Here is a 22,856-nt window from a genome sequence, read left to right as displayed (position 1 = left end):
GACGTTCAGGGCTCAAGTGCCGGTGGGATGCCATCACCTGCTTTTGGCTCCTGGAAACGGCAGGGTGTGGGAAAGATTCACCATCATCCCCCTGTTGTAGTCACTTTGTGCCAGTGTAGATGATCACATAAGGGCACAGCAGTGGTGAGCTGGTGAATGAGAATCGGATCTTTATGAAGTCCAGGATTTAACAAGGTGAATTAAGAACCTGATAGTGATAGTAAATTAATTAAATGTATTTTTAAAATGAATCTGAGGAAACTGAAGGAATTTCCCGGGGGAAGTGCTGCTGCTTTTCCCTTTGCATGTTACTAACCTTTTTTTGATCTCATTTTCTTTTCTTTCTATCTTTGTTGCTGTTTTTTCCACCCTGCGTGCCTTTTGGTGTCTCATCTTTCCACTCTTGTGCTCTGCATGAGGCAGGACAGGGCTCTTCACACCTGACATGGCTTTTGAAGCTATAGTGAAAAAACAGATTGTAAAACTCAAAGAGCCCAGTTTGAAGTGTGTGGATCTGGTGGTCTCAGAGCTGGCCACTGTCATTAAAAAGTGTGCGGAAAAGGTAACTGGTCTTAATTCTTCCTCTGTCTAATCTGAACATCTGGAATGTACTGGCTCGCAGGACCCAGCTGATCAAAGTGAGTTTGAGACCATAAAACTAACATTTTGGGGATCTGTGTCCATGGGGATCTGAACACCTTTCGCCAAGGACACACCTGCAAGTCTAGACTCCTAATGTTAACTTGGCTTTCTGGCATGGGTCCTGCAGAGACATATTGCACAGGTGTTGCTTCACACCATAGCAACAGCTAAAAAGGCTCCTGAAATAGCTGAGGGCCAGTATCTCTGGAAAGAAATTTTGATCACCTCGCTTAGCATTAGCCCAGGCTTCATGCTTGGGGCATCTGCTTACCTGTGGGGGGTGGGAGAGAGACAGTACATTTGCCAAACACGCTGAAGGCCCACCAAAAGCTGATCCTGCTAATCTCTACAGAAACAGCAGAGAACTGACTTTTTTTTCTTTTCTGTCCTCTGAGCCCCACTTCTGTCCGACTGACAAAACTGGGGGTTAGTCCAGTCCTTTCCTGCCCTCTTCAGTTTTGTGAGTGCTTCTGTGTCAGGCTTTTTGTGGCTACGGTGATGGCTGCTGTGATCTAATCTTCCACTCTCTTACTCCCTGCTTCTCAGCTTGGCTCCTACCCCAGATTACGAGAGGAGACAGAGAGGATTGTTACCACTTACATCAGGGAACGGGAAGGAAAAACAAAGGACCAGGTAAGCTCCTCTTGTGATGTCTGTCCTGTGATGTGTCCAGCACTTTGAGGGTTGTGATTCATGCAGAGGGTGACGCAAAACATGACTCGTTCAGGACAGAAGGGTGTCTGATCTCGGTGCTGTTTGGGGAGAACCTGGCACTTCCAACCAGAGCCATGCGGTAAAATAACATCCTGCTCCACTTTGCAAATCCTCTGAGCCCAGCACACCTCTTGCTCAGGGCACCAGCAATCCTACAGTACCCTCTGCTGGTAGCAATTCAAACTGCACCTTTCTGCTGCCACTGTTGATCTGTGCAGGGCTTTCCAGAGGAGTCTCTGTGCTGGGGAGCAGCTTTGATTGACCAGTACTGACGCCTGATGTGCTGAAAGTGGCACTTCCATTGTAGGCCTATTACTGTGTTCAGCTGACTCGGTTGTATGTGTCTTTCCAGATTCTACTGTTGATCGACATTGAACTCTCCTATATCAACACTAACCATGAAGACTTCATTGGATTTGCCAAGTAGGTGTCTACCTGCTGTAGCTGGGAAGTGTGGGTTGCAGGACCTCTAGGTAACCAAGGCACTTAATTGCAAGTAAGGAATGAGCGTTTAAGGGGGGTAGCAGCAGCCATGCAGAGCCCGTAGGGCAGGGAGCTGAATGGTCCTGAAAGCTGTAAACCTGTTCAGTGGACGTTGGAGACTTCGCCTCCTTCTGTTACGGCTGCAGGGCTGGAGTCAAATGCTTTAGGGCTGGGAGCGGTTGGTGGGGGCAGCACTGGCTTCACGTGGGCTGTTCCCATTGCTTCTCTAAAGTGAGTCTGGTCTTCAGGGCCTTGGGTAAAGTTCCTTTGTTCCAGGCCTTTGCCTGAAGGGGGCAGGGGTGTGGTGCCTGGGGACCAGCCAAGGTTGGGGCACCATTGGGCTGGGTTCTGTACAGAGTAATGGAAGATCCCTACCCCAGAGAGCTTTAGATGAAAATAGACCAGACAGAGGGGAGGGGAAAGGGTCGTAGGGGTCTTCTCAGTCTCACTGACTGGTGCTTGCGTTTTGGCCAAGGAAACAGGGATCTTCTAAACGTCCACCAGAGCAGACACGACCTTTTAATGTCTCAAACTATATAGTGGGTATGAACTAAACCTCCCATAGCAAAGGAAGAACAGAGCCAAGGACTTGTCTACACATGAAAATGAATCCCTAATAAGGTAGACTGTAAATTTAAAGTCGATTAACTCCCCGTGTGGATGTCTGTATCTGGAGTGAGAGTATCTATATGTGGAGTTAATCAGGAACAACTCCCCATGTAGGCAAGCCCCAGGGATGGAAGCGCCCTCTGGTTGGTTGAGTGAATGCAGTCAGCCCAAGGGCTATCTTATGGCAGCATGATCAGGGTTCCCTCCTCACCTTCTGATTCATTTCTGGTTTTCCCTCTGGTTTTCCCCCCTCTTTAAGTCTCTCTGCTTTTCACACTTCATTCACAGTTCCTTCCTCTCATAATTTTTCCTGTTTTTTCCTTTGAACCACCTCACTCTTTCCTCTGGACTCTTCTGAATCTTCTCTAACATCCCCAGCTGTTACACTGAGCAGCACTTGACAACAGGGTGGGTACCTGTCAGAAACAGTATGTACTTGGGTGACTTGTGGGAACAGACTCCTGCTTGCCTTTACCTTCAGCAGTGCCGAAGAATGCAGTTACAGTAGCTGGAACAGCCTATGAATGCTGATTTTAAATTAGGCAGAACCTGAGCGCCTCATGGAGTGATGCTGAACATTTGGCAAACAGTCCTGCCTCCCAGCCTGTGAGGGAGCAACTGTGAGTCAGTTACTCCTGTAGCTTTCAGGAGCATGTCCAGAATCTAGTCAGTTGCGCCCAACTTAACTGCAAGTGTTGGCCCGCAAAGACACCCTTGGATTTCCCCTGGCCATCTGCCAATCTCCTTCAGATCCAGCTTCCATAGCAAACTCCTACCTGCCACTGCAGTCTTAGGCTTGGAAGCTCTGGGCAGCACCCCCAGGCATGCCCCATGCCAGCATGGGGAGCAAAAGGAATGTAGTTACATCTCAAATATCTAATACAGAGCAGAAATGTTCAAACTACCTACCCCCTTGGATTCCATGGTGATGGGGATAGCCATGCTCGGGCTGAGTTCACTACCAAGGCCTTGAATTCTTTATCCTCTTGCCCTGTTAATGGCCAGATACAGCTAACGTGTGACGCTTCTTGCACAACAAGCTGTAGTCGCTGCTGGATGTCCAGGAGGGAGTGTTGTGCTAGAGTGAATCAGCCAGATGCTCTGACCTGGAGGCTCCCTAGCTGCGCTGCACTGCTCTGAAAGCCCCCTGGTGCCCCGTGAGTGCTGCTGGTTTGTGCAGCTGATAAACAGAACACTTCAGAAATCTCTTGGCCTCTCACATTCAATTGGCTGTTAGTGGAGAGCTCGGATAGCCTCAGATGCCATCAGAAGAGACTGTTGGTGTTGTGCTCTGTCCAGCGGGCCTTACCCCTCCAAGACTAGGCATTCCCTAGTCCGCTCCTCTCCTCGCTGTCTGACTTAACTAAGTGTGCTAAGTCGTACCTTGCAAGCGACCTGCTGATGTAGACGATAGCCAGCGAATGCAAGCTGGGTCTCAACGACCACAGTAGCTGAGTGTTTATCAGTCACCTTGTGCTGTCGATGTGAAGCTGATTTTGCTTTTTTTATTTCAGTGCCCAGCAGAGGAGCACCCAGCTGAACAAGAAAAGAGCCATCCCCAATCAGGTACTACACATCAGTTTTATAACTTCATCTCTTGGTAGCGTAGATAGAAGTGGCTGAGTATGTTTGGGTCCCACTTGAAGCCATGTAAACCTATTCGGTACAATCTTAGAGCTGCATTTTGCAGTCCCAGAAGTCTCTGGAGAGCTGAATTCAGACCAGTTGCTGCACTATCCCCCTGTCTGAAGGTGCAGGGGTTTCTGTTTTACCTTGTGTATTTGCAGACACAAAATACAGGTATATGCTGCAAGGCGTAGAACCTCCAAATGCCTATATAGCTAGCTGCCCACCTGCATCCATTCTTAGGGTAATAGATCTTTACATCTGAACCCTTCCTAGGTTACAGATAGTCTAGGCAAATGGAAAACAGCACCAGAGGGCATGTGTAGAATATGTGCCCTATCTTATTACAAGCCAGATGTCTGGGAGGGGGTGGGCGTGGGGAAGGCTAGCATCAGAAAGTACCAGGTAGCAATGTTAAACCTTGATTCTCTCTCCACACAGCCTTCCAGTTCTGAGTGGTATTGCTATTTAGTCTGCATGACTTGAGAGCAGGATTAGAAATGTCCCCATTGCATGGTGTCAGTCTTGCCGTATGTAACGCATACGGACATTAACGCTGTATAAATATAATTAATAGCATGTAACTGTTTTCTTTTGCTGTTTTTTTCTGCTTTTTTCTACCATTTTTGTGCTTCCTGCTTCTTCTTCCCCTTCCATCACTTTGTTTTCTTCACTGTTCTGTCTCCTCGTCCTTTTTTTCCTTTTTACCCGCAATCCTAATTTTGCGCACATAAAGGGTGAGATATTGGTAAGTACCCATATAGTATGATAGTGAACTATAGATGAAGCCTAGTGATGGAGACACCTCATTTAAAAAAAAACAAATACACGCCCGCAAATCTAAGAAAGTGACACCTCTCTTCTTAAAACCGAGTACACTTACTGTCTAGAAAAGCAGGCACCTTCCAAATGGAGCAGCATGGCTTTGTTAGGATCCTTCTCTGCAAAGGGAAACCTTGTGGGGAGAGAGACAGGTGTGAAGTGGGGAGCATAGACAGCCTCGGGAGGCTGAAGTACCTGTTTATCATCTGAAATCCCCTGCTGCTATCCCCTACCTGCCCTGGACGGACCCAGCAGCCTTGGGCTGAGAGGGCAACTCAGTCCGTACTTAACGCTGCAGCCCTTAACTGAGATGTTGATGCCCTGAAGGTGGGGTCAAGCCATAGAAATACCTAGGACAGATGCAATGAGAGATCATATTCCCGCTTCAATCTCTTATCCCTCCATCTGCCTGCTTCCATGTTCCCAAGGGCATTTGGGGGGAAAGAGTATGGCTGGAGTACATTGCATTATGGGCACTTCCTGCCTTCTGAGGATAGGACAAGAAGCAATGGGCTTAAATTGCAGCAAGGGCAGCTTAGGTTTCCTAGCTGTCAGGGTGGTTAAACACTGGAATAAATTGCCCAGGGAGGTTGTGGAATCTCCATCGCTGGAGATTTTTCAGAGCAGGTTAGACAAAAACCTGTCAGGGATGGTCTAGATCAGTGGTTTTCAAAGCCGGTCCACCGCTTGTTCAGGTTTGTTTACCAGCCGTGTCCGCATATTCAGCCAATTGCTGCTCCCACTGGCCGCAGTTCACTGCTGCAGGCCGATGAGGGCTGCGAGAAGCAGTGGCCAGCACATCCCTCGGCCTGCGCTGCTTCCCGCAGCCCCCATTGACCTGGAGTGGCAAACTGCGGCCAGTGGGAACGGCGCTCGGCCAAACCTGCGGATCCAGCAGGTAGGTAAACAGGCCCGGCCTGTCAAGGGCTTTCCTTGAACAAGTGGCGACTGGCTTTGAATACCACTGGTCTAGAAAATCCTTTGCCCTGCCTTGAGTGCAGGAGACTGGACTAGATTCCCCTCAAGGTCCCTTCCAGTCCTATGATTCTCATGGGAAGCAGAGCATGAGTTGGTAAACCCAGTGAGCAAGATTGGCTAACTGGCTGGCTGACAGCACTGCTACCTCAAATTCCTAAGCCTTGGAAGCTGCCTGCATTCCATCTGCTGCAGCAGCTGCGCTAGCATAAATGGCTGGTGTCATCCAACCCTGCCTGAAATCAAAGTGAGCTGCACCAGTGCAAACTGCCCTCTCTGGCAGCGGTCTGCCCCCTGGCAGCTACCGTGGGGACGATCCACGCAGATGATCCTTTTATGTAAGGAAGAACTGAGTAACTTGCCTGCCTGTACAAACAGCTGCCAAATAAGGCTTTTCCTTTAAGTGTATTTGCTTCTAAGGGAGGGTGAGGTCTCTATTGAATGAAAACCAATTTGCCACCTTGGGACAAACAGTGCCCTCTGGAGGGGGTGGGTTGCAAATGCTGGTGTGTGCCTGGGGCTCAAATCTCAGACTGCCCAGGAAAATGGAAATGCATGTTGCTTCTGGCTAGAGGAGTCTTTAACCATGGTCAGGGTGGCCCTGCTGGTACTTCACAGCATCCGAAAACGTCCTTTCCCCAATGTTCCCCTGGAGATGTACACAGACACACTGGAGGCAGCTTAGGAATAGCTTGTGAGAAGACCACTTCTGTCTGCCAAACGTCCTCATGAGGCTGTGGTGGGATGGAGGTAAAAGGAGCTCTAACACCACCACCTTAATAGGAAGGTAACAGCCTCCTTTTCCACGAGGACTGGAAACTGCCTCTGAATCCAGCGTCAGGCACGACCTGGTCCAAACTGAGATTGGCTAAGTAGGCTGGTTGGCACTACTTCTCTCCAAAGAGCTTTAAGCATTGGCCCTCACGTGGTGGAGCAACCGAGGCGCAGAGGGGAAGGGCCTCGCTTGAGTGTGTCACAGCTGGGAGTAGAAAGCTGGGTTCCTTGCCTCACTGCCACTGCTCAGACCCACTAGATGTTGGTGTGGGTTGAATAACTGAGGCATCTGACCACTTAGCCTATGGCAGGAGTTCTCAAACTTCATTGCAGTGCGACTCCCTTTCGACAATAAAAATGATGACATGACCCCAGGTGGGAGGACTGAAGCCTGAACAAGCGGAGCTCTGGGGGGGTGGGTCAGCCAAAGTCCAAGGGTTTCAGTCCTGGACAGGGGGTCTGGAATCTGAGTCCTAAAGCCCTTGGGCTTTGTCCCTGGGCCCCAGCAATTCTAAACCAGCCCTGGTGATCCCACTAACATGAGGTTGTAACCTGCTTTGGGGTCCTGACCCACAGTTTGAGAACCGCTGGTCTGTGGGGATTTTAAGTGTTTATCTCCCTGCTAACTGGTTTGTTTTGAGCCTGTTGTGGGTCCCCTTCCAGGTTGTAGTGGCTCAGTGTACAACACAGAATTTGGCTTTGGCCCTAGAAGATGACATGTACCTTTAAGGAATTCCAGCAACCCTTGGCACTGCTCTGGGGATCCTCCAACACAAACAGCTAGCAAGGAATCGCGTGCACTTGCCACTAAGGATGGCAAATGAACCAAGGGGACCCTGAACCATCTGCAGGTCCAGGCTCCCAGGAGAGGAGCATCGTGCGAACATTAGGATATCTAATGAGCCCGGTGAAAGCCTCAGCAGCTCAGGCATAAAGAATGCCTTGCTTGCTGTCAAACATCGTCCTGGGTTAGTGGCATTTTGCAAGGGGCAAGAAAGCAAGTTCCGATGCAGCGGTCACTGATGAAACAAACCAGCCTCTCCCACGGTTGAGTCAGTGCCCATTCATGCTCTCCCTGGGGAAGTTTGCCCACATGAAGATGGCATAAATGGTATTGCCCCATTAGTCACTGGCACTACAGTCACTTACACCAGCTGAGGGTCTGGCCCAGGTACCCCTCTAGTGATCTCAGCTTGACTCCTCCCTACTTACAAGCCTCTATCTCAGCCATCAGTAGCCATCTTGTAAGTTTCCCAGAGTTCTGCTGCTTCCATTTTCTTGTGGCATCTCATGAATCTTTCCAAAGCACTAAGTGAATCCTCCGGAGGGCCTGTGTGTTGCCTCCCGTGTCTCCAATTTGGTCCCATCACAGCTGGTCCTCCATCGCTGGCTGTAAGAATACAGATTGTAATGCGGTGATGGGAAGGTGGAGATCTGATTATCCAGGATGTAAGCTGCCAATCATACTGGTCTGCTTCTGATTTGGAGCCGTGCAAAGCTGGAGGCAAGAGCTGGATTTACATGCTCCAGTCCATCTCTGCAGAGGGATCCCGCCTGCGGTGCCAGTCCCAGAAACGAGCTTCGTGTGCTCCCTGGTGGGGTCTCACTCATCAGTAATGGGGAAGTATTCAGTCTCTAAAGGACTCTCCTTCTGGGCGTTCTGCTGTGCTGCTTCTGTGACTAAAATGCTGTACAAACGAGCTAGTCCACTCCACCGTCCTGGGAGCTGGCTTGGTAATGGTGTCTCACCCTGCCCATTTGTCAGGGGCAGGGAGGTGCCCTGGGCCTCCCAGCTAGTCCGTGCCAGAGCTGAGATTAGAACAGGGCATTTCTGGCTCCCAGGAGTAAGTTCTTCCTTTCTGCTAAAACGTCTCTTAGCTCCATGCTGCTACGTAACTGATCCCTTAACGTCTGGGCCTCTGCTGCCACAGCTCTCCTACCCAGCCCTGTAACTGCTGCTCCAGAAACAGCTTTCTCTCCCCTTCCCCAGTGCTGATCATTGCCTTCCCAGGAGGCCAGGCTTAAGCCTTTGGATCTACCACTAAGCCACCAACCCAAGCCCTGTGTCTCTGCGCTGTGCCTACAAGCAACTCTGTTCTAATTTTCTCTGCCTGTCAGACACCCTGCTTCCACTCTTCTGCCTCTGATCCTTTAAAACCAAATTCACATTTGTTTATATGGGAATCAGAATCTCAAATTTAAAAGAGAACCTAAAAGGGGCGAATCTAAGGGGTGAAATCTTTAACCTGGTTTCCTTTTTGCCATCTCAATTTCAGGGCTCCTTCCTTCCCTCCGCCAGAAAATCTGTATGAGTTAAGTTTTAGCTCTAGCAGCCTGTGCCTGCCGACGCACTGAGCTTTGTGTGTGTGTGTGTGTGTGTGTGTGTGTGTGTGTGTAACATGTTTCTTTGTTGTGGCTTTTATGTCAGTAGCCACCTGAGCAGCATTGACAGTGAGAACAGCCTTAGTGTAATTCCCTTGACAATGGTTCCCAAGCAGCATCTGGAACAATCATGGCCTGAACCGATGGCTTCTCTTGTTCACACACTAATTCTGGCGCTAGAAGCTAATATGAACTAAAATCCTACCTTAGTCAGATTCTCAGCCACAAGTTCTTGGTACTCACATCACTACTGCTGACAGGTGGCTCCTATATAAGCGATAGCAAAGAAATTCCGAGATCTAGCGTGTTTAACTCTTCTCCACGTAACCACCTGGGTCACTTACCCCCCTCCAATCCATCCGTTGGGCTGATTTGAGTCAATCCTCTAGACACGTGCTGAAAGCTCGTTCATTAGTGTCTGTGCATTACTAACTGGGAGGGTGATACTAAGATGTGCAGAGAACTTGGATAGAGTGACCGTAGCCCTCGATGTTCCTGTGATCAACCTTCTTGGACAGTCGAAGCGTCTCGGCCCCTCTAAATGTAGTCCCTGTGGATGACTTTAGTCCAGGCCTACGCCCGACTGCTGTGGAGTCTGTTCCACTGGAAGTGCACAGTCTAGGCACTAAGTGATCATCAATCCTGTTGTAAGCTCTTTAAAAGCAGACGGGGTAGCAAAGTAGAATGTGCTTCAAAAGAATCTGTTAAAGCCAAATTCTTGGGATATTGTAGCAATTGAGTGTTGGGCCAGAGAACAGTTCTCCAGCCTAATCTCTTCTGGGTTCACCAAGGCTGTGGTGTTGCTTCAGGATCTGATGCTTGTTAAATGGCTGTTTATAGCAGGCTTCTCATACTCACTCTCATTGGTTTTGCTATTCATCCTAAGTGGCTTCCTGGGCAATCCTCTACTCTGGGGAGTTCAGCAGGCCAGAAATAAAAGATTCACTGGCATCTGAGTAACCTTAATGTTCAGAAAGCTGCTAAAGGCCGTTTGGCCTGATCTAATGGAAACTAAAACCCAGACTTGAGTGATTGGGTCCACTTGGCATCTGGAAATGTGTCTTGCAGGCAGAAAGGACTGGCAGAAGACTAGCATCTGGTCAGGGCAGGCTTTAGGGCGATTCAGCCGATTCTCTGGGATCAGGTCCCATGCCCCTAAGAGGGCCCCGCAACATCCCGAAGGAGCTGCCGCCGAAGTCTCGCCACTGTCTTCGGCGGCAGCTCAATCACTGCTGCAGAGGAAGGTCCCTCTGCCGAAGTGCCACCGAAGGCACCGACAGCCGATTGAGATGCTGCCAAAGTCCCAGCACTGTTGGCGGCGGCAGCTCAATCGTTGCTGCTGTTTTCGGTGGAGGGTCTTTCCTCTGCGGCAGCGATTGAGCTGCCGCTGAAGACAGTGGTGGGACTTCGGTGGCAGCTCATTCGAATTGGGCCCCGCAGTGCCTAAAGCCGGCTCTGCATCTGGTATCCATGTGCTGTAGTCTTTGGGCTGGGCCAGTTGTCTCATTGGCTTTCACAATAGTCCTTTACGTTAAGAGCCTAAGGTAGAGTTACAAGCATGTAGGGTAACGTTGTCCGCAGAGTAACAAGACAGGGAAAGACTTTCCAGAGGCAAAGGAAGGAGGTCTGTTGTATTTAGACAGCTCAGCAGTAACCTGGAGTGCTCTTCTCCTCCGTAGCTATTGCACGACAACACTGAAGGGGCCCAGAAGGCACTGAGTAACTCCTTCCTGATCTGAAAACACTGGGAAATTCTCACCTTGCCAAGTATTTTGGAGCAGGCTCTGCCGTTCCATGGTAGTCTCCAGTGCTACCATCTGTCACTGGCGTTAGATCAGTGTAACAGGACACAGCCTAGCCCTTTTGTCTGAGCAGTGAGCTGCTTTTTTGCCCCAAGGCTTTTTTGGTACAAAACAAAATGGGATTGTCTGGAGACTGGGACTAATGATGACTCTCTGGTTTCAGACACTACTTTTCAGTGGCCCCTCGGGGGCTGCCAAGACTTGCCTTTGTGGTGATCAGTTATGAAAAACATCAACAAAGGCAAGGGATAGTAAAGACAAACACTGGAATATCCAGACTGGAGACTTCTTTATACCATCGGCTGTTCTAGGGAACCCAGTGCTAGGAGTTGCTCTCCGAAGTCCATTGCCTCCAGGACAAAACCCACGTTCTAGGACCAGATCCTCCTCTGGCTTCAGCGGAGCAAGCTGTGTTCCAAGCAGTGACGAATTTGGCTCAATAGATTTCTGAGCGCTGGGATTATAGCAGCTGGGACTCAGATTGTTCTTTAAGGTGTGTCTCCAGATACTTTCCTCATTGGGAAGACAGAGGGGAGAGAACAGTGCCTGAATTTTTATCAAGACTCTTAGTAATAGAGTTGATGGTACATGCTATAGATCAGCCAGTACTAGCAGCTGTAATTTGGCATCTCCTAAGGCTGCATGGGGGCGACAATGTCGACCAGCAGTAGTCCCCTTCCAGTCAAAATTTATGATCAAGCTAAGTGTATGAGCAGGGTCTTATGGCAGGACGGCCTCTGCTAGCAGATGACCTAGAAGGTCCCTTCCAGCCCTGCGTAAGAGAGGTCTGAGTCACGCTGGCCTCTGTTTGCTCATCGTGTGTGACGAGAAAGGCTTCTGTCTGCCCTGGAAAAGCCTCCAGACAATGCAGTGCTTCCTCCTTGTCTCGTAATGTGTGCAGCTTGCGAAGCTGGGCTTGGGCAGTGCTGCTTCACTGTGTGGCTGGCCCCAGCTCCCGTGCTGCTGGGCCGTTTTAGGCGTGTCACTCAGCACTAGCTTGGGGAGGCTCAGTCTTTTCGAAGGCCATTCAGAAGTGATGGTTTCACAGGCTTTCTAGTGGCAAATCCAGGGCAGCCTCGAAGGAAGCCGGCTGTGCTTCCTGCTGGGAGTGAGTGCAGCTTGGGGAGCGAAAGAATGGAGGGAGGGGAGATGCTCATCCCCCGTTCAAACTAGCCATAGTGCTGTCCTGGCCATTCTTGGGGGCACAAGGTTCTGTGGACTCCCTTCCTGCTCTGAAGGGGATGAGGGGAACAAATACCTTCGTTCCTGGACTGGCTATTCAGGGGTCTGTGCCCTGCCCCTTAAGGTTGGCTTATTTCCAGAAAGCTCTTTAGTCCCCTGGGTGAGTGGCACCTGGGTAGCCTATAAACTGTAGGCTCAGGCTCCCCTCCCCTCGATAATACAGCAGTGGCAGTAACAATTTGAGTGCGTCTGCTCTGCATTTCTGTGACCCAGGCCATTAGTGACGGCTGGCAGAAGCACCGTGGGATAACTACTGCAGCATTGCTGTGGCCCGTGCCTCTCTGGTCTGGATTTCCCAAAGGGGCCCGTTCACTGCTTGGGGAGCTGTAATCTGGGTGTGAATGCAGCTGAGATGGTCAAATCTGCAGGCCTGTCCTATTACTCTTGGTAAAACTCGCTTTGGGCTCCTTGCTGGAAAAATGTGCGAGGCTCCCTCTGAGGAATGGGGTGCTTCCCTGCCTAGTGCTGGTCGGTTTCCATGGGGCAGACACTACCCACAGACTATCCTGCTGAGACTCAGAAGGAAAGTAGGGCTCAGGCTAACGCTGAGCAGCATGTTAGGGGTCAGAGCCCCAGACCCCTCTCGGCTCTAGGCAGCCTAAAGTTGAGAGGGTAGGGTGGCCAGAAAATAAGGATTCTAAGCTAGCCTGTAACCTATTCTCTCCCTGCCCCATCGTTTTCCCACTTCTCTTGTTTCCTCCAGGTAATCCGCAGGGGCTGGCTGACCATTAACAACATCAGCATAATGAAAGGAGGCTCCAAGGAGTACTGGTTCGTGCTGACTGCAGAATCTTTGTCCTGGTACAAAGATGAGGAGGTGCGTATTGGCTTGGTTGGTGACAGTAAAAGGTGGTGCTTGTGATCAGCATAAGGCTTGGGGCATTCTGCCTTGCTGCTCTGCACATAGTGAACGGTCTCCTGCCACTTCACCACCAGGAGCAGCTCATTAAGGGGATGGGACTAGATACCTCCTGAGGTCCCTTCCAACCCTGATATTCTATGATTAAACTGCTACTGGTGAAACCTGTTGGGTTGACTTGCAGCTTGTAGCATCACTACAGAAACCCTGGGGGTGAGGGTGGATTTTGGGCCAACCAGCCCTGGGATTCAAACCCTTGAATTATAGCTGCATTATGGGAATGTCTAGAAGAACATGACTGAGCAGCCACTTCCTGGCACTTCCCCTGGAGTTTGTCACCGTTGCAGATCATGAGTGTGGATCTGACATGCTTCATTACAGTGTGTTCTGGGGCTGTTGCCAGTAACTGCTTTCCCGCCATCGCTTTAGAACCCAGTTGTTGCCCCCTGAGCAAGCTGGTGGGCATGGCCACAGGATCCAGGCTGTGGTGGGGGCATGTGGGATTGGCAGGGCAGGGAGTTACCAAATTCAGCTGCCCATGAAACCGAGGGGAACATGGGCTAGTCCCAAAAGATGCTTTGGCTCATACCCTTCTCTCGAATCCAGCGTAATAAAGTTTGGCTGACCCCACACCCCGTCTATTGCTGAGGGGAGAGTGTGGACCTCCGCTGGGCCCAAAGTCAGCTGGTTCGTGTTTTGGCTTGCTTTGCTGGGTTTGGATGCATGGACGACCCTGCTGGACTGTCAGTGATGCCCGGCCATCTCCCTGTGTGCTAAAGTGCACACAGGAATAAGACTCAGACTTCTTGTCACTGTATGGGCAGCCATTCTGAATCAGCAGGGTCCCAGCCAGCACATTCCATGTCTCCAGACACTCCGGGGGAGCTGTCAGTTGTGTAAACAGCAGATAAGAAGTGGAGCTAGTGGGACTCATACAAGAGGCAGCTGCCTTGGTTTAGTGGAGACTGCATCTGGTGTGGGCAGCGTATCTCATGCAGCGATGCCTGCAAGTGCCAAATGGTTCATAACCATGTCTCTACCCCATTGTCTCAGTGGTTTTTGTCTAATGTAACCACCATTGCAAGAAGCTTCCAAAGTCATTAACCCCTTGGCTAGTAGAGAGAAAAGGGCCCCCCTCACCTCAACTGAACCGACGTACACTGAAATACACAAGATTTCAGACCCGCAGGGGTACTGAGCCCATAGGGAACTCTCCACAGTTCAAATCCAGCGTGTGCCCTAAACAAGGGAAATTGAAATAACCCAAGATGCAGATTTCTCCTGGTCACTGCAGCTAGGGACACCGCAGGGTTGTTCAGAGAGATTTAGGAGGCTTTTTAATAACTAGTGTCTGTGGAACAGTCATTTGAGTTTAAACATAGCAGTGCTGTGCCGGTGCATGGGAGCCAGAAAAGTATGGGAGGTGGAGTGAATTTCACCAAGTAAAAATCAGTGGGGGAATCTGCTTCATTGTTGAGTTCTAGCCTTAACGTAAGGGAAGCCACTGGCGAGTGTGGATCTGACACACTTCATAACTGTCCTGGGGCTGGCTGCTAAAGTAAAACCTCTCGGCATTCATTGCCATCTTGTGGGCTTCGGAGCCTCGTGGGAGTTGGGAGCGCTCAGCGTATTCTGGGGCAGTGTCTGAAAACTCACCCTTGGCAGCATCCTCTCCGCAGTCGCTCAGGAGGTCTTGCTGGGTTAGTAACCACGTGCTGAAGTGGCACCACGTGCCTCCTGCATGTGGTTATTTGAGTGGACAGGGAGTGCTTTCAGGTTTAGACAAACGTGATCTGGGCTTGGCAATAGCTGGCCACTGGCTAGCTGGGTGCCCTCAACAAAGGTGGCCGCTGAACTCGAGGCTGTTCGTTGTCTCTTCTGGTCCCTGGAGGAAGGGATAGTGGCGCTCGGAAGCGGAGATGGCCCTGTGTGGTGTGGGCAGGTGGCTGGGGTGTTCAGAATGCAGTAGCCTGTCAGATCAGAGGGATTTGCATCACTACTGTGTGGGCACAAAATGGCCATGTTGTCATGCAACCGGGGGGCCCCTCGGACAACTGGACACAAGGAATTGTTACTGAATAACACCTGGCTCTTACCTAGTGCTTTTCAGAGGTCAGGATCACTGACCCCATTGTACAGAAGGGCAAACTGAGGCACAGGGAGGGAAGTGACTTGCCTACAGTCACCCAGCAGGCCAATGGCAGTGCTGGGAATAGAATCCAGATGTCCAGAGTCCCCCAGCCAGTATTCTGGTCACTAGGCCATGCTGCTTCCCTAACACTCACTGGATCAGTCCCCATCTTCCCCTGCTTCTGCCTGGAAATTTAAAATTCATTACACCAGTCTGGCAGGTCTTGGTGAAAGCTGGTGCCTCTTTGGGCTAAGTCCTCTGGGCTAGGGAGCTCGGGCCAGAGCTTCGAACAGAAGGGGTATCTGCTGTATCCTAGCCTGTGGTCCTGTCAACTGCAGGGGCTGGAAGAAGCAGCAGAGGCAGCGTCCCTTCTAAGCACCACTCCTCGGTGTCTGGAACAGACACGCCGCACTCACATTTTCCAGCACTTCCACCCCCACAGTCTGAAAAACGGATATTTTCCCTTCCCATGTCACCCGTCTTGCAGCCAGGCTCCAGTGGCTTGGCGTTGGCGCAGGGCTGGGTGGAGAGAGATGGACCAGAGGACAGATCGTGAGCGGAGGGGGGCTCCCGTTTCTGTGAACATGCTGCTCAGAAAAGGAGATGTTAACAGAACTTTATTTCCCCATCTCACAGTACAGTTTAAGAGCAGCTCCAGAGGAAGCGCCCTTACCCGAAGAAGACCCAGACGTTCTTTGTTCTTGTCCTTTTATCTTCCAAGCAAGCTGCAAAGATTAACCTCTTCTCGTAGAGGCTGTAAATCTAGATAGGTTAAGAAACCTTAAATCTGCCTCCTAACAGAGAAGGAAACATGTAGAACTGATACATTTCATTCCCCTACCCCCATCCCAGGCAGCCCGTTTCCTGTGGGGAGGCCTCTCTGGGGGCGCTTGTCTGGCCCCTCTGCTGTGGGTAATGAGAACCAGCAGGCTGCAGATGAATGAGGCTCTGTACTCAGCAGGCACAAATTGCCTACCCCCCATGCCACTAGAAATGAGCTGCTGCTTGCAGAGAATTTCCAGAAACACCCAGCAGCCGCTGGCGCTGGAAAAGCACTTTAAAAAAAGCACTGGTCTAGGCAAATGCGAGGGAAAGCATATTAAATATGGAACCATAAAGCAACATGGGTTTAAACATCAGTCCGACTAACCCATCTGTGACTGGAGCAGCCATAAGAACTCATGCACCCGGTTAATTCTAGCTGATAAGAACAGTTAACGATAAACATTTGCTCCAAGGCTTACGATAAAATGAGGGCAAGCAAAGCCTCTAATAGCTGCATATGTTGCCTGCCTTACCTGGGTCCGCTGAGCTGCTCCTGAGTGCCGCTTTACCAAACCCAATCTAACCAATGTGCAGACTACTGTACACCTTATAGCCTCCTGAACAGGTAGTCTGAACACTGGGCAGGCTGGGCTGGAATCACTTTCAAACCTCTCATGGCATCCATGTTTTCTATGGGTGGTTTTTTTTTGTTTTTTTTTTTCCCCCTTTTCCCCCTCCCGGCGTTTTATAAGAGAAGCTGTTCGGTGAAAAGGATCCGCTTTGTCTTGTCTGACGTGGCAAAGTCTGCAACCGAATCCAGTCTGGAAAAAAGTTGTGGGTTTTTCAGGAAATCATACGGAGGGGTGGGGGTGGCTGTGGGGGGAGGGTTTAGGTTCGTGGCCTCTCTACAAAGGAGAACGTCACTTTTGGGGCTGTGTGCGCGTAGCATCTGGAGACACAGGGCAGTTGGAGTTATAAACAATTCCAGATGTGGCGTTTCGGCAGCAAGACGGCTTGTGTGACTCAGTTGGGTGGCCCCTCACTTCACTGGCCTGCAGCCTGTTAAATAAGCAATGTCCTTTGTGCCAAATTCCTAAAACCGCTTCTCCCCTTCTCCTGGAAGGGGAGTGGGAAAGACACATGGGCACTCGCATGCATTCTATTAGGCTGCCCATCCCTCATATGGCCGTTGCAATGCAAAATGGGTTTACAGCTGTGCTGCAGCTGGCATAAAGTCCCAGTACTACCCATGGGGCCTGTAAGGGACCGGATTCCCCCTCCTGACAAACATAGTCTCTGTTCTAGCACCTCCTTAGTTTCAACATAAATGTTACCTTTCTCTAACTAAGCCCAGGGCCCTTAGGACCATGTGGAGCAGTATCTGCATGACATTTTTCATCTGTGGTTAATAATTTAGACCCCTATGCTAGGGCGGGGGTCTGTCAGTCTGGATCTAGACACTGCCCAGATCCTGGCCACCGGTCTGGGGGGCTCTGCATTTTAATTTAACTTTAAATGAAGCTTCTTAAACATCTTTAAAACCTTATTTACTTTACATGCAACAATAGCTTAGTTATATATGATAGACTTATAGAAAGAGACCTTCTAAAAATGCTAAAATGTGTTACTGGCACGTGAAAGCTTAAATTAAAGTGAGTAAATGAAGACTTGGCACAGCACTTCTGAAAGGTTGCCGACCCCTGATCTAGAGAGCACTGCATTGCAGAGCTAAGTGTCCCTGCACTTCAGTGGAAGTGAAGCATCAAGGTTTCCAAACTATTTGAGTTTAGGTAGGAACTTTCCCTGGAGGCAAGTTATCCCATCACCGTCTCCTGAACAGTGGTGGTTCTGAAAGCAGCTGGTACTTGCCTCTGTCAGAGTCCAGATGCTCAACTAGATGGAGCCTCTGGACTGGCAATTCCTATGAACAAACCCAGTAGCTCAGCTAAAATGAGTCTGTGCCTCAAACAATGTTTGCTGTGAGGTGGAGGAAACACCTGGTCCACTCGGCTGAGGGAATCAACCCACTCTCTTCACTATGTGCCGGAGAATGGATTTCCCTCTCCCCCCACCGCGGAGCTTGTGGGGGTGTTGGAGAGTAATTGGACTGGGGAGGAAACGCTGCCCAGCTCACACTCATTCCTGTCCTTTTCCCTGTTCCAGGAAAAGGAGAAGAAATACATGTTGCCCTTGGATAATCTGAAAATCCGGGATGTGGAGAAGGGCTTCATGTCTAACAAACACGTCTTTGCCATCTTCAACACGGAGCAAAGGTAGGGGATGTGGAGACAGCCTGAGGGATCTTTGCCTGAACCCATCAGGGAAACAAGCGGTTATGCCACCTACCCTTTAGAGCCACCATGAGGGGAGGCCTTATTCCCACCAGCTGGGCACGCAGCGTAGATTGTACGTAGAGATGGCAGAGGAGATTCATGTCTTGCAGCCCCTTTCTAATGTGCTCTTGGTATTCCAAAGATCAGAACAGTTAACAGTCATCGCTGGTGAATGGGACAACTCGTCCCTCTCCAGCAATTGTTTCAGGCTCTCTCAAACTCAAGTCATTGCTGCATTGGTTGTGCTTTGGAGGCTTCCTTTGCATGACGACGAGAAACTTTCTTTCCCCTTCCAGTTAAAGCAGCCACTTTTGGAGAGCTAGTTTTTTGGGTTAGTGCCCCACACTCTGGAAAAGCCTGCCCTAGCCCTTCGGTGCTTGGCAATGCTCGGATCGCTTACCGTACTGGTTAATTCGACTGACTCTGTTTTGAGGTGGTGGGCGCTCATCTTGAGACAGGTGGTGTGCCAGGCTTAGCTCCCGGCGGGTGGCGTGCTGGCTACCCAGGGGGAGTGTGCCTGGTGGGTGGTGTGTGGGAGGTGGGAGCAGCTGTGATCTAATGAGGATAATCCTAGGAGGAAGGAAAAGCTGCCAATATTTACACAGGCTTTCTGAAGGGATTTCAGACTTCCCAGTCTGAGGCCTTGCATTAGCACCATGCCTCATCTAGTCCAGTCCTGCAACTGGGGTGGTGGATTCTGTCAGTGGCCTTGGGCTGCCTGGTCTGGGCCAACAATAGACTTGGCCCACCAGGCCATGATTGTGGAATTCCTTTCCTCTGATTATACCTCTGCTGTTTCTTTGTGCCTAGGAATGTGTATAAAGATCTCCGTCAGATTGAGCTGGCCTGTGACTCCCAGGAAGATGTGGACAGCTGGAAAGCCTCCTTCCTCCGGGCTGGTGTTTATCCAGAGAAAGACCAAGTAAACATTGCCTTTTCCTTGATGATGTCCTGGAACTGGCTGGGGGGTGCCCGCTGTGAGGGCTGCCAGCAGCCACAAGTACAGGAGTGTCAAAAACTGACTCAGCAGAGGTTCCCAGCTCTGGCTTGTCCAGCGTTGGGTGTATTCTGGTAATATCTAGAGGCCCTAGCAGAGATTCGGCCAGTGCACAGAGGCATACGAAGAGTGGTTAACCTGGGAGCAGGCTCTCAGGGGAGGTGGTGAACTCTCCCCCTCATGATGGCTGCAGCAGGAATCTCAAAACTCAAATGACCAGGAGGGCTAGTACATTGGTCCGAGGGCCGCATCTCTGACTCTTTTTTTTTCTCTCTCGTGCGCACACCGCTGCCCCTACTCCACCCCTTCCATGAGGCCCCGCCTCTGCCCTGCCTCTTCCCACTCCTTCCATCAGGCCCCATTCCGATCCCTTCCCCAAATCTCCACCCTGCCCCACCTTTTCTGCGCCTCCTCCCCTGAGCACACTCCTCCCCCCTCTCTCCTGGAAAGTGTTAAGTGCTGTTTGGTAGCAGGAAGCACCTGGAGGTAGGCAGAGGAGCAGGAACACGGCATGCTGGGGAGGAAGAGTGGGCAGCAGGTGAGGGGAGTTTGGCAGCCACAGGAAATAACTCGGAGGGCGGGGGGCGGGTGGGCACAGGGAGCTTGACGGGCCGCAACAAATAACTCCGTGCCGCATATTTGAGACCCCTGCTTTAGCCAAACACAAGTGACTGGAATAACTGGGGAAATTCTCTGGCCTGTGCTATCCTGGAGGCTGGGCTAGGTGAACGAATGGTCCCTTGTGGCCTTAAACGCTGTAAAAGCTCCAGGCTCCAAAGAGATTCCAGTCTGAGCAGGCCAGACAGAGGGTGCAGAGGTCAAGTGACTTAGCCAGGTTTACCCAGTAGGTCAGTGGCAGAACTAGGCTTAGAACCTAGCCCTCCCGAGTCCCAGTCCCTGAGCCCACAGCCTCTCCCATACCACCTTGTCTCCTCGCCAACGGCAGACGTACCTCCTTTCCCTCTCGTTGGCAGTTCATTACTGTGATGGCAGCCTCTGCTCTGGGGAGAGGAGGGTGAAGTCAAGATTGTCAAAAGTGATGTGTGGGGTTTTTGGGATGCCTCGTTTCAGACCCCCTTAATGGGACCTGACTTTTGCAAAGTGAACTCCCTCCCTCTGAAAATCCGGCCTGTTAGTGTCAAGCTGGGCACTTGAACTTGCTAGTCCCTCCCCAAACTGAGCTCTCTGGGTGGGGGTGGGTATGTAGAGCGCCTTACCCAGTGGGGCCCTCAGGATGCTACTGCAGTACAAATACTAGATGAAAACAATGAGGAGTCTGGTGGCATCTTCGAGACTAACCGATTTATTTGGGCATAAACTTTTGTGGGTAAAAACCCCACTTCCTCAGATGCAGGCATAAATATACTTCGTGTATATTTATGCCTGCATCTGTAGATTATAAATATCTGTAATTCTCACTCCATGCATCTGAAGTGGAGTTTTTACCCACAAAAGGTTATGCCCAAATAAATGTGTTAGTCTTTAAGGTGCCACCGGACTCCTTGTTGTTTTTGTGGGTACAGACTAACCCAGCTACCCCCTGATAATAAATACTCAATGATGAGCTGGGAAGTTTGGTGATGCGCTCACCAGTTCTTAAGGGGGACACTGCCCACAGCTCCAAGCTGGGCGTCTGCAGAATCCCCGAGTGACTGACCTGCTTTACCCGGACAGGTGGAGAATGAGGATGGGGCCCAAGAGAACACCTTCTCCATGGACCCACAGCTGGAGCGCCAGGTGGAGACCATCCGGAACCTCGTGGACTCCTATGTGGGAATCATCAACAAGTCCATCCGGGACCTCATGCCAAAGACCATAATGCACCTCATGATAAACAATGTGAGTGGGTTGAACCTGGGCCAGCTGGACCTGCTGATCCGCCCTCCTCACTGCATCACTGGGCACAGAGAGGCGTTGTCCTCACCATGGCCTGTTCGTTAGAGGGGGGAACCTCTGGGCTTGTCACAGGGGACACGACTCCTTTCAGCACCAGAAGTAAGATACTCTCGTGCTGAGATATTTTAATGACCCTTTGGTCTTCACTCCGTCTTACACGCTTTACCCCTTGATTTTGGTAAGGCCAGAGTCTGATTCCTGGCTTTGTCCTAGACTGCTGCAGCAATCCAGTGCCCATGGCTTAGAATAACACCGGGAGACCTGATTCCCGGCTTTCCCTGCTCTAACCACTAGGCAGTACTCAAGCTTAATGGGCTCAAACTTAACAGCCATCTGCATGTTGGTTCCCTTGCTCCTGTCTCTGCAGACCAAGGATTTCATCCACTCGGAGCTGCTGGCCTACCTGTACTCCTCCGCAGACCAGAACAGCCTGATGGAGGAGTCGGCCGACCAGGCGCAGAGGCGGGATGACATGCTGCGGATGTACCATGCGCTGAAGGAGGCCTTGCACATCATTGGGGACATCAGCACCAGTACGGTCTCCACGCCGGTCCCGCCGCCCGTGGATGACGCCTGGCTGCAGAGTGGGAGCAGGTACAGGTAACCGGGGAGCGGGTGGCGTGGGAGACTATTGCCATGCTGCTTCTCAGCGAGGATGCTGGCACTGGGAGGGGGAAGGGGCAAGGAGCTGTTTGATGTGGGAATGGGGTCAAGGAGAGATGGCCTAGTGGGTAAAGCCCTGGCAAACTGGAGACCTGGGCTCTGTTCCTGGCTCTTCCACGGACTCCCCTAGACAACCTTGGGCCAGTGACTTTGGTTGCCCTGTGCCTTGGAACAGGAGAACCCTCCTGTCCGGGGGGTGCTGGAAACAGTTGGGTGGGGAGGAGGGACAGATAAGGACCTAACTCTGTCGCTGGGGGTGGAGAGACTCATTCTACTGAACTTCCTTTCCCCTGCAGCCCGACGCCCCAGCGCAGACCTACCTCCACCGTGCTGCCGCCGGGCAGGCCCCCAGCTGTGAGGGGCCCAACTCCAGGGCCCCCTTTGATCCCTGCCCCTGCAGGGAGCATCTCTTCCTTCATTGCTCCCCCCATCCCCTCGCGTCCTGGACCTCAGAACGTATTTGCTGCTAATAATGATCCCTTCTCAGCCCCTCCTCAGATTCCATCGCGGCCGGCACGCGTTCCACCTGGCATTCCCCCGGGCGTGCCCAGGTAAGAGATCCCTGGACCCACTAGGTGGCGCCTCGTCCTCCTGGCACGTCTGCAGCAATTGGCTCAGTGCTGGGGTCCAGTCCACCTTGGGTGATGTGAGACCTGCCAGCGTGGAGGGTGGTAGCAGGGCTCTCCCATTCCAGAGCTGGAGCCATACTGGGATCGTGGCTTGTGGGAGGTGCTGGGCTTGTCTCAAACCCCAGAGCTGGGATCCCAGCCTGGCAGCTCAGGCCAGGTCTGAGCTATTCCTGCTTTGATTGCTGGTAATAAAGGACCAAATTCTGCCCTCAGGTGTGTGTCCATCCTCCCATCAGGCACTGTGCCCTGAGGCCTCTGCAGGTGACCAGTTTCCCCTGCCAGCCAAACCCCTGACCAGCCCTCGCATGTCTAGTCCGGAGACAGCTCCCATGGGCTGGGTGTCAGGTCTGCCTCTGACCCAGCAGGGGCAAGAGCTGCCCTGACTCCATTTCATGCTGAGCAGATGTGGTCACTTGTGCCCCTGGATGAGCTCTTGCCACCCCCTCCCTTTACAGCCTCTGGACCAGTGCCCTGGGGTAGCACCAGGCAGGAAATGCCAGGGTCCCATTTGG

At 51.3% G+C, this 22,856-nt stretch overlaps 1 protein-coding gene across 6 annotated transcripts in view; it reads left to right on the top strand.

The window, feature by feature from the left end:
• DNM2 (dynamin 2) overlaps positions 1-22,856 on the top strand; it is a 60,264-nt gene that overhangs the window by 34,495 nt on the left and 2,913 nt on the right. For 2 of the 6 annotated variants that reach the window (XM_075060967.1, XM_032780408.2), the window contains exons 11-20: positions 1,189-1,275; positions 1,709-1,779; positions 3,963-4,014; positions 8,922-8,951; positions 12,775-12,888; positions 17,990-18,099; positions 18,970-19,081; positions 20,831-20,995; positions 21,420-21,646; positions 22,012-22,266. In XM_075060967.1, coding sequence (XP_074917068.1) covers positions 1,189-1,275; positions 1,709-1,779; positions 3,963-4,014; positions 8,922-8,951; positions 12,775-12,888; positions 17,990-18,099; positions 18,970-19,081; positions 20,831-20,995; positions 21,420-21,646; positions 22,012-22,266 — 1,223 coding nt within the window. Of the gene's footprint in view, positions 1-1,188; positions 1,276-1,708; positions 1,780-3,962; positions 4,015-4,810; positions 4,823-8,921; positions 8,952-12,774; positions 12,889-17,989; positions 18,100-18,969; positions 19,082-20,830; positions 20,996-21,419; positions 21,647-22,011; positions 22,267-22,856 lie in introns of all 6 variants that reach the window. The other 4 variants (XM_032780409.2, XM_032780414.2, XM_032780415.2 and 1 more) reach the window with 2 other exon arrangements.

Source organism: Chelonoidis abingdonii, chromosome 26, assembly GCF_003597395.2.
Source record: "Chelonoidis abingdonii isolate Lonesome George chromosome 26, CheloAbing_2.0, whole genome shotgun sequence".
Classification (NCBI taxonomy): Eukaryota; Metazoa; Chordata; order Testudines; family Testudinidae; genus Chelonoidis; species Chelonoidis abingdonii.
Note: the sequence above shows the minus strand (reverse complement) of the source record. Positions and strands in the feature narration are given on the sequence as shown.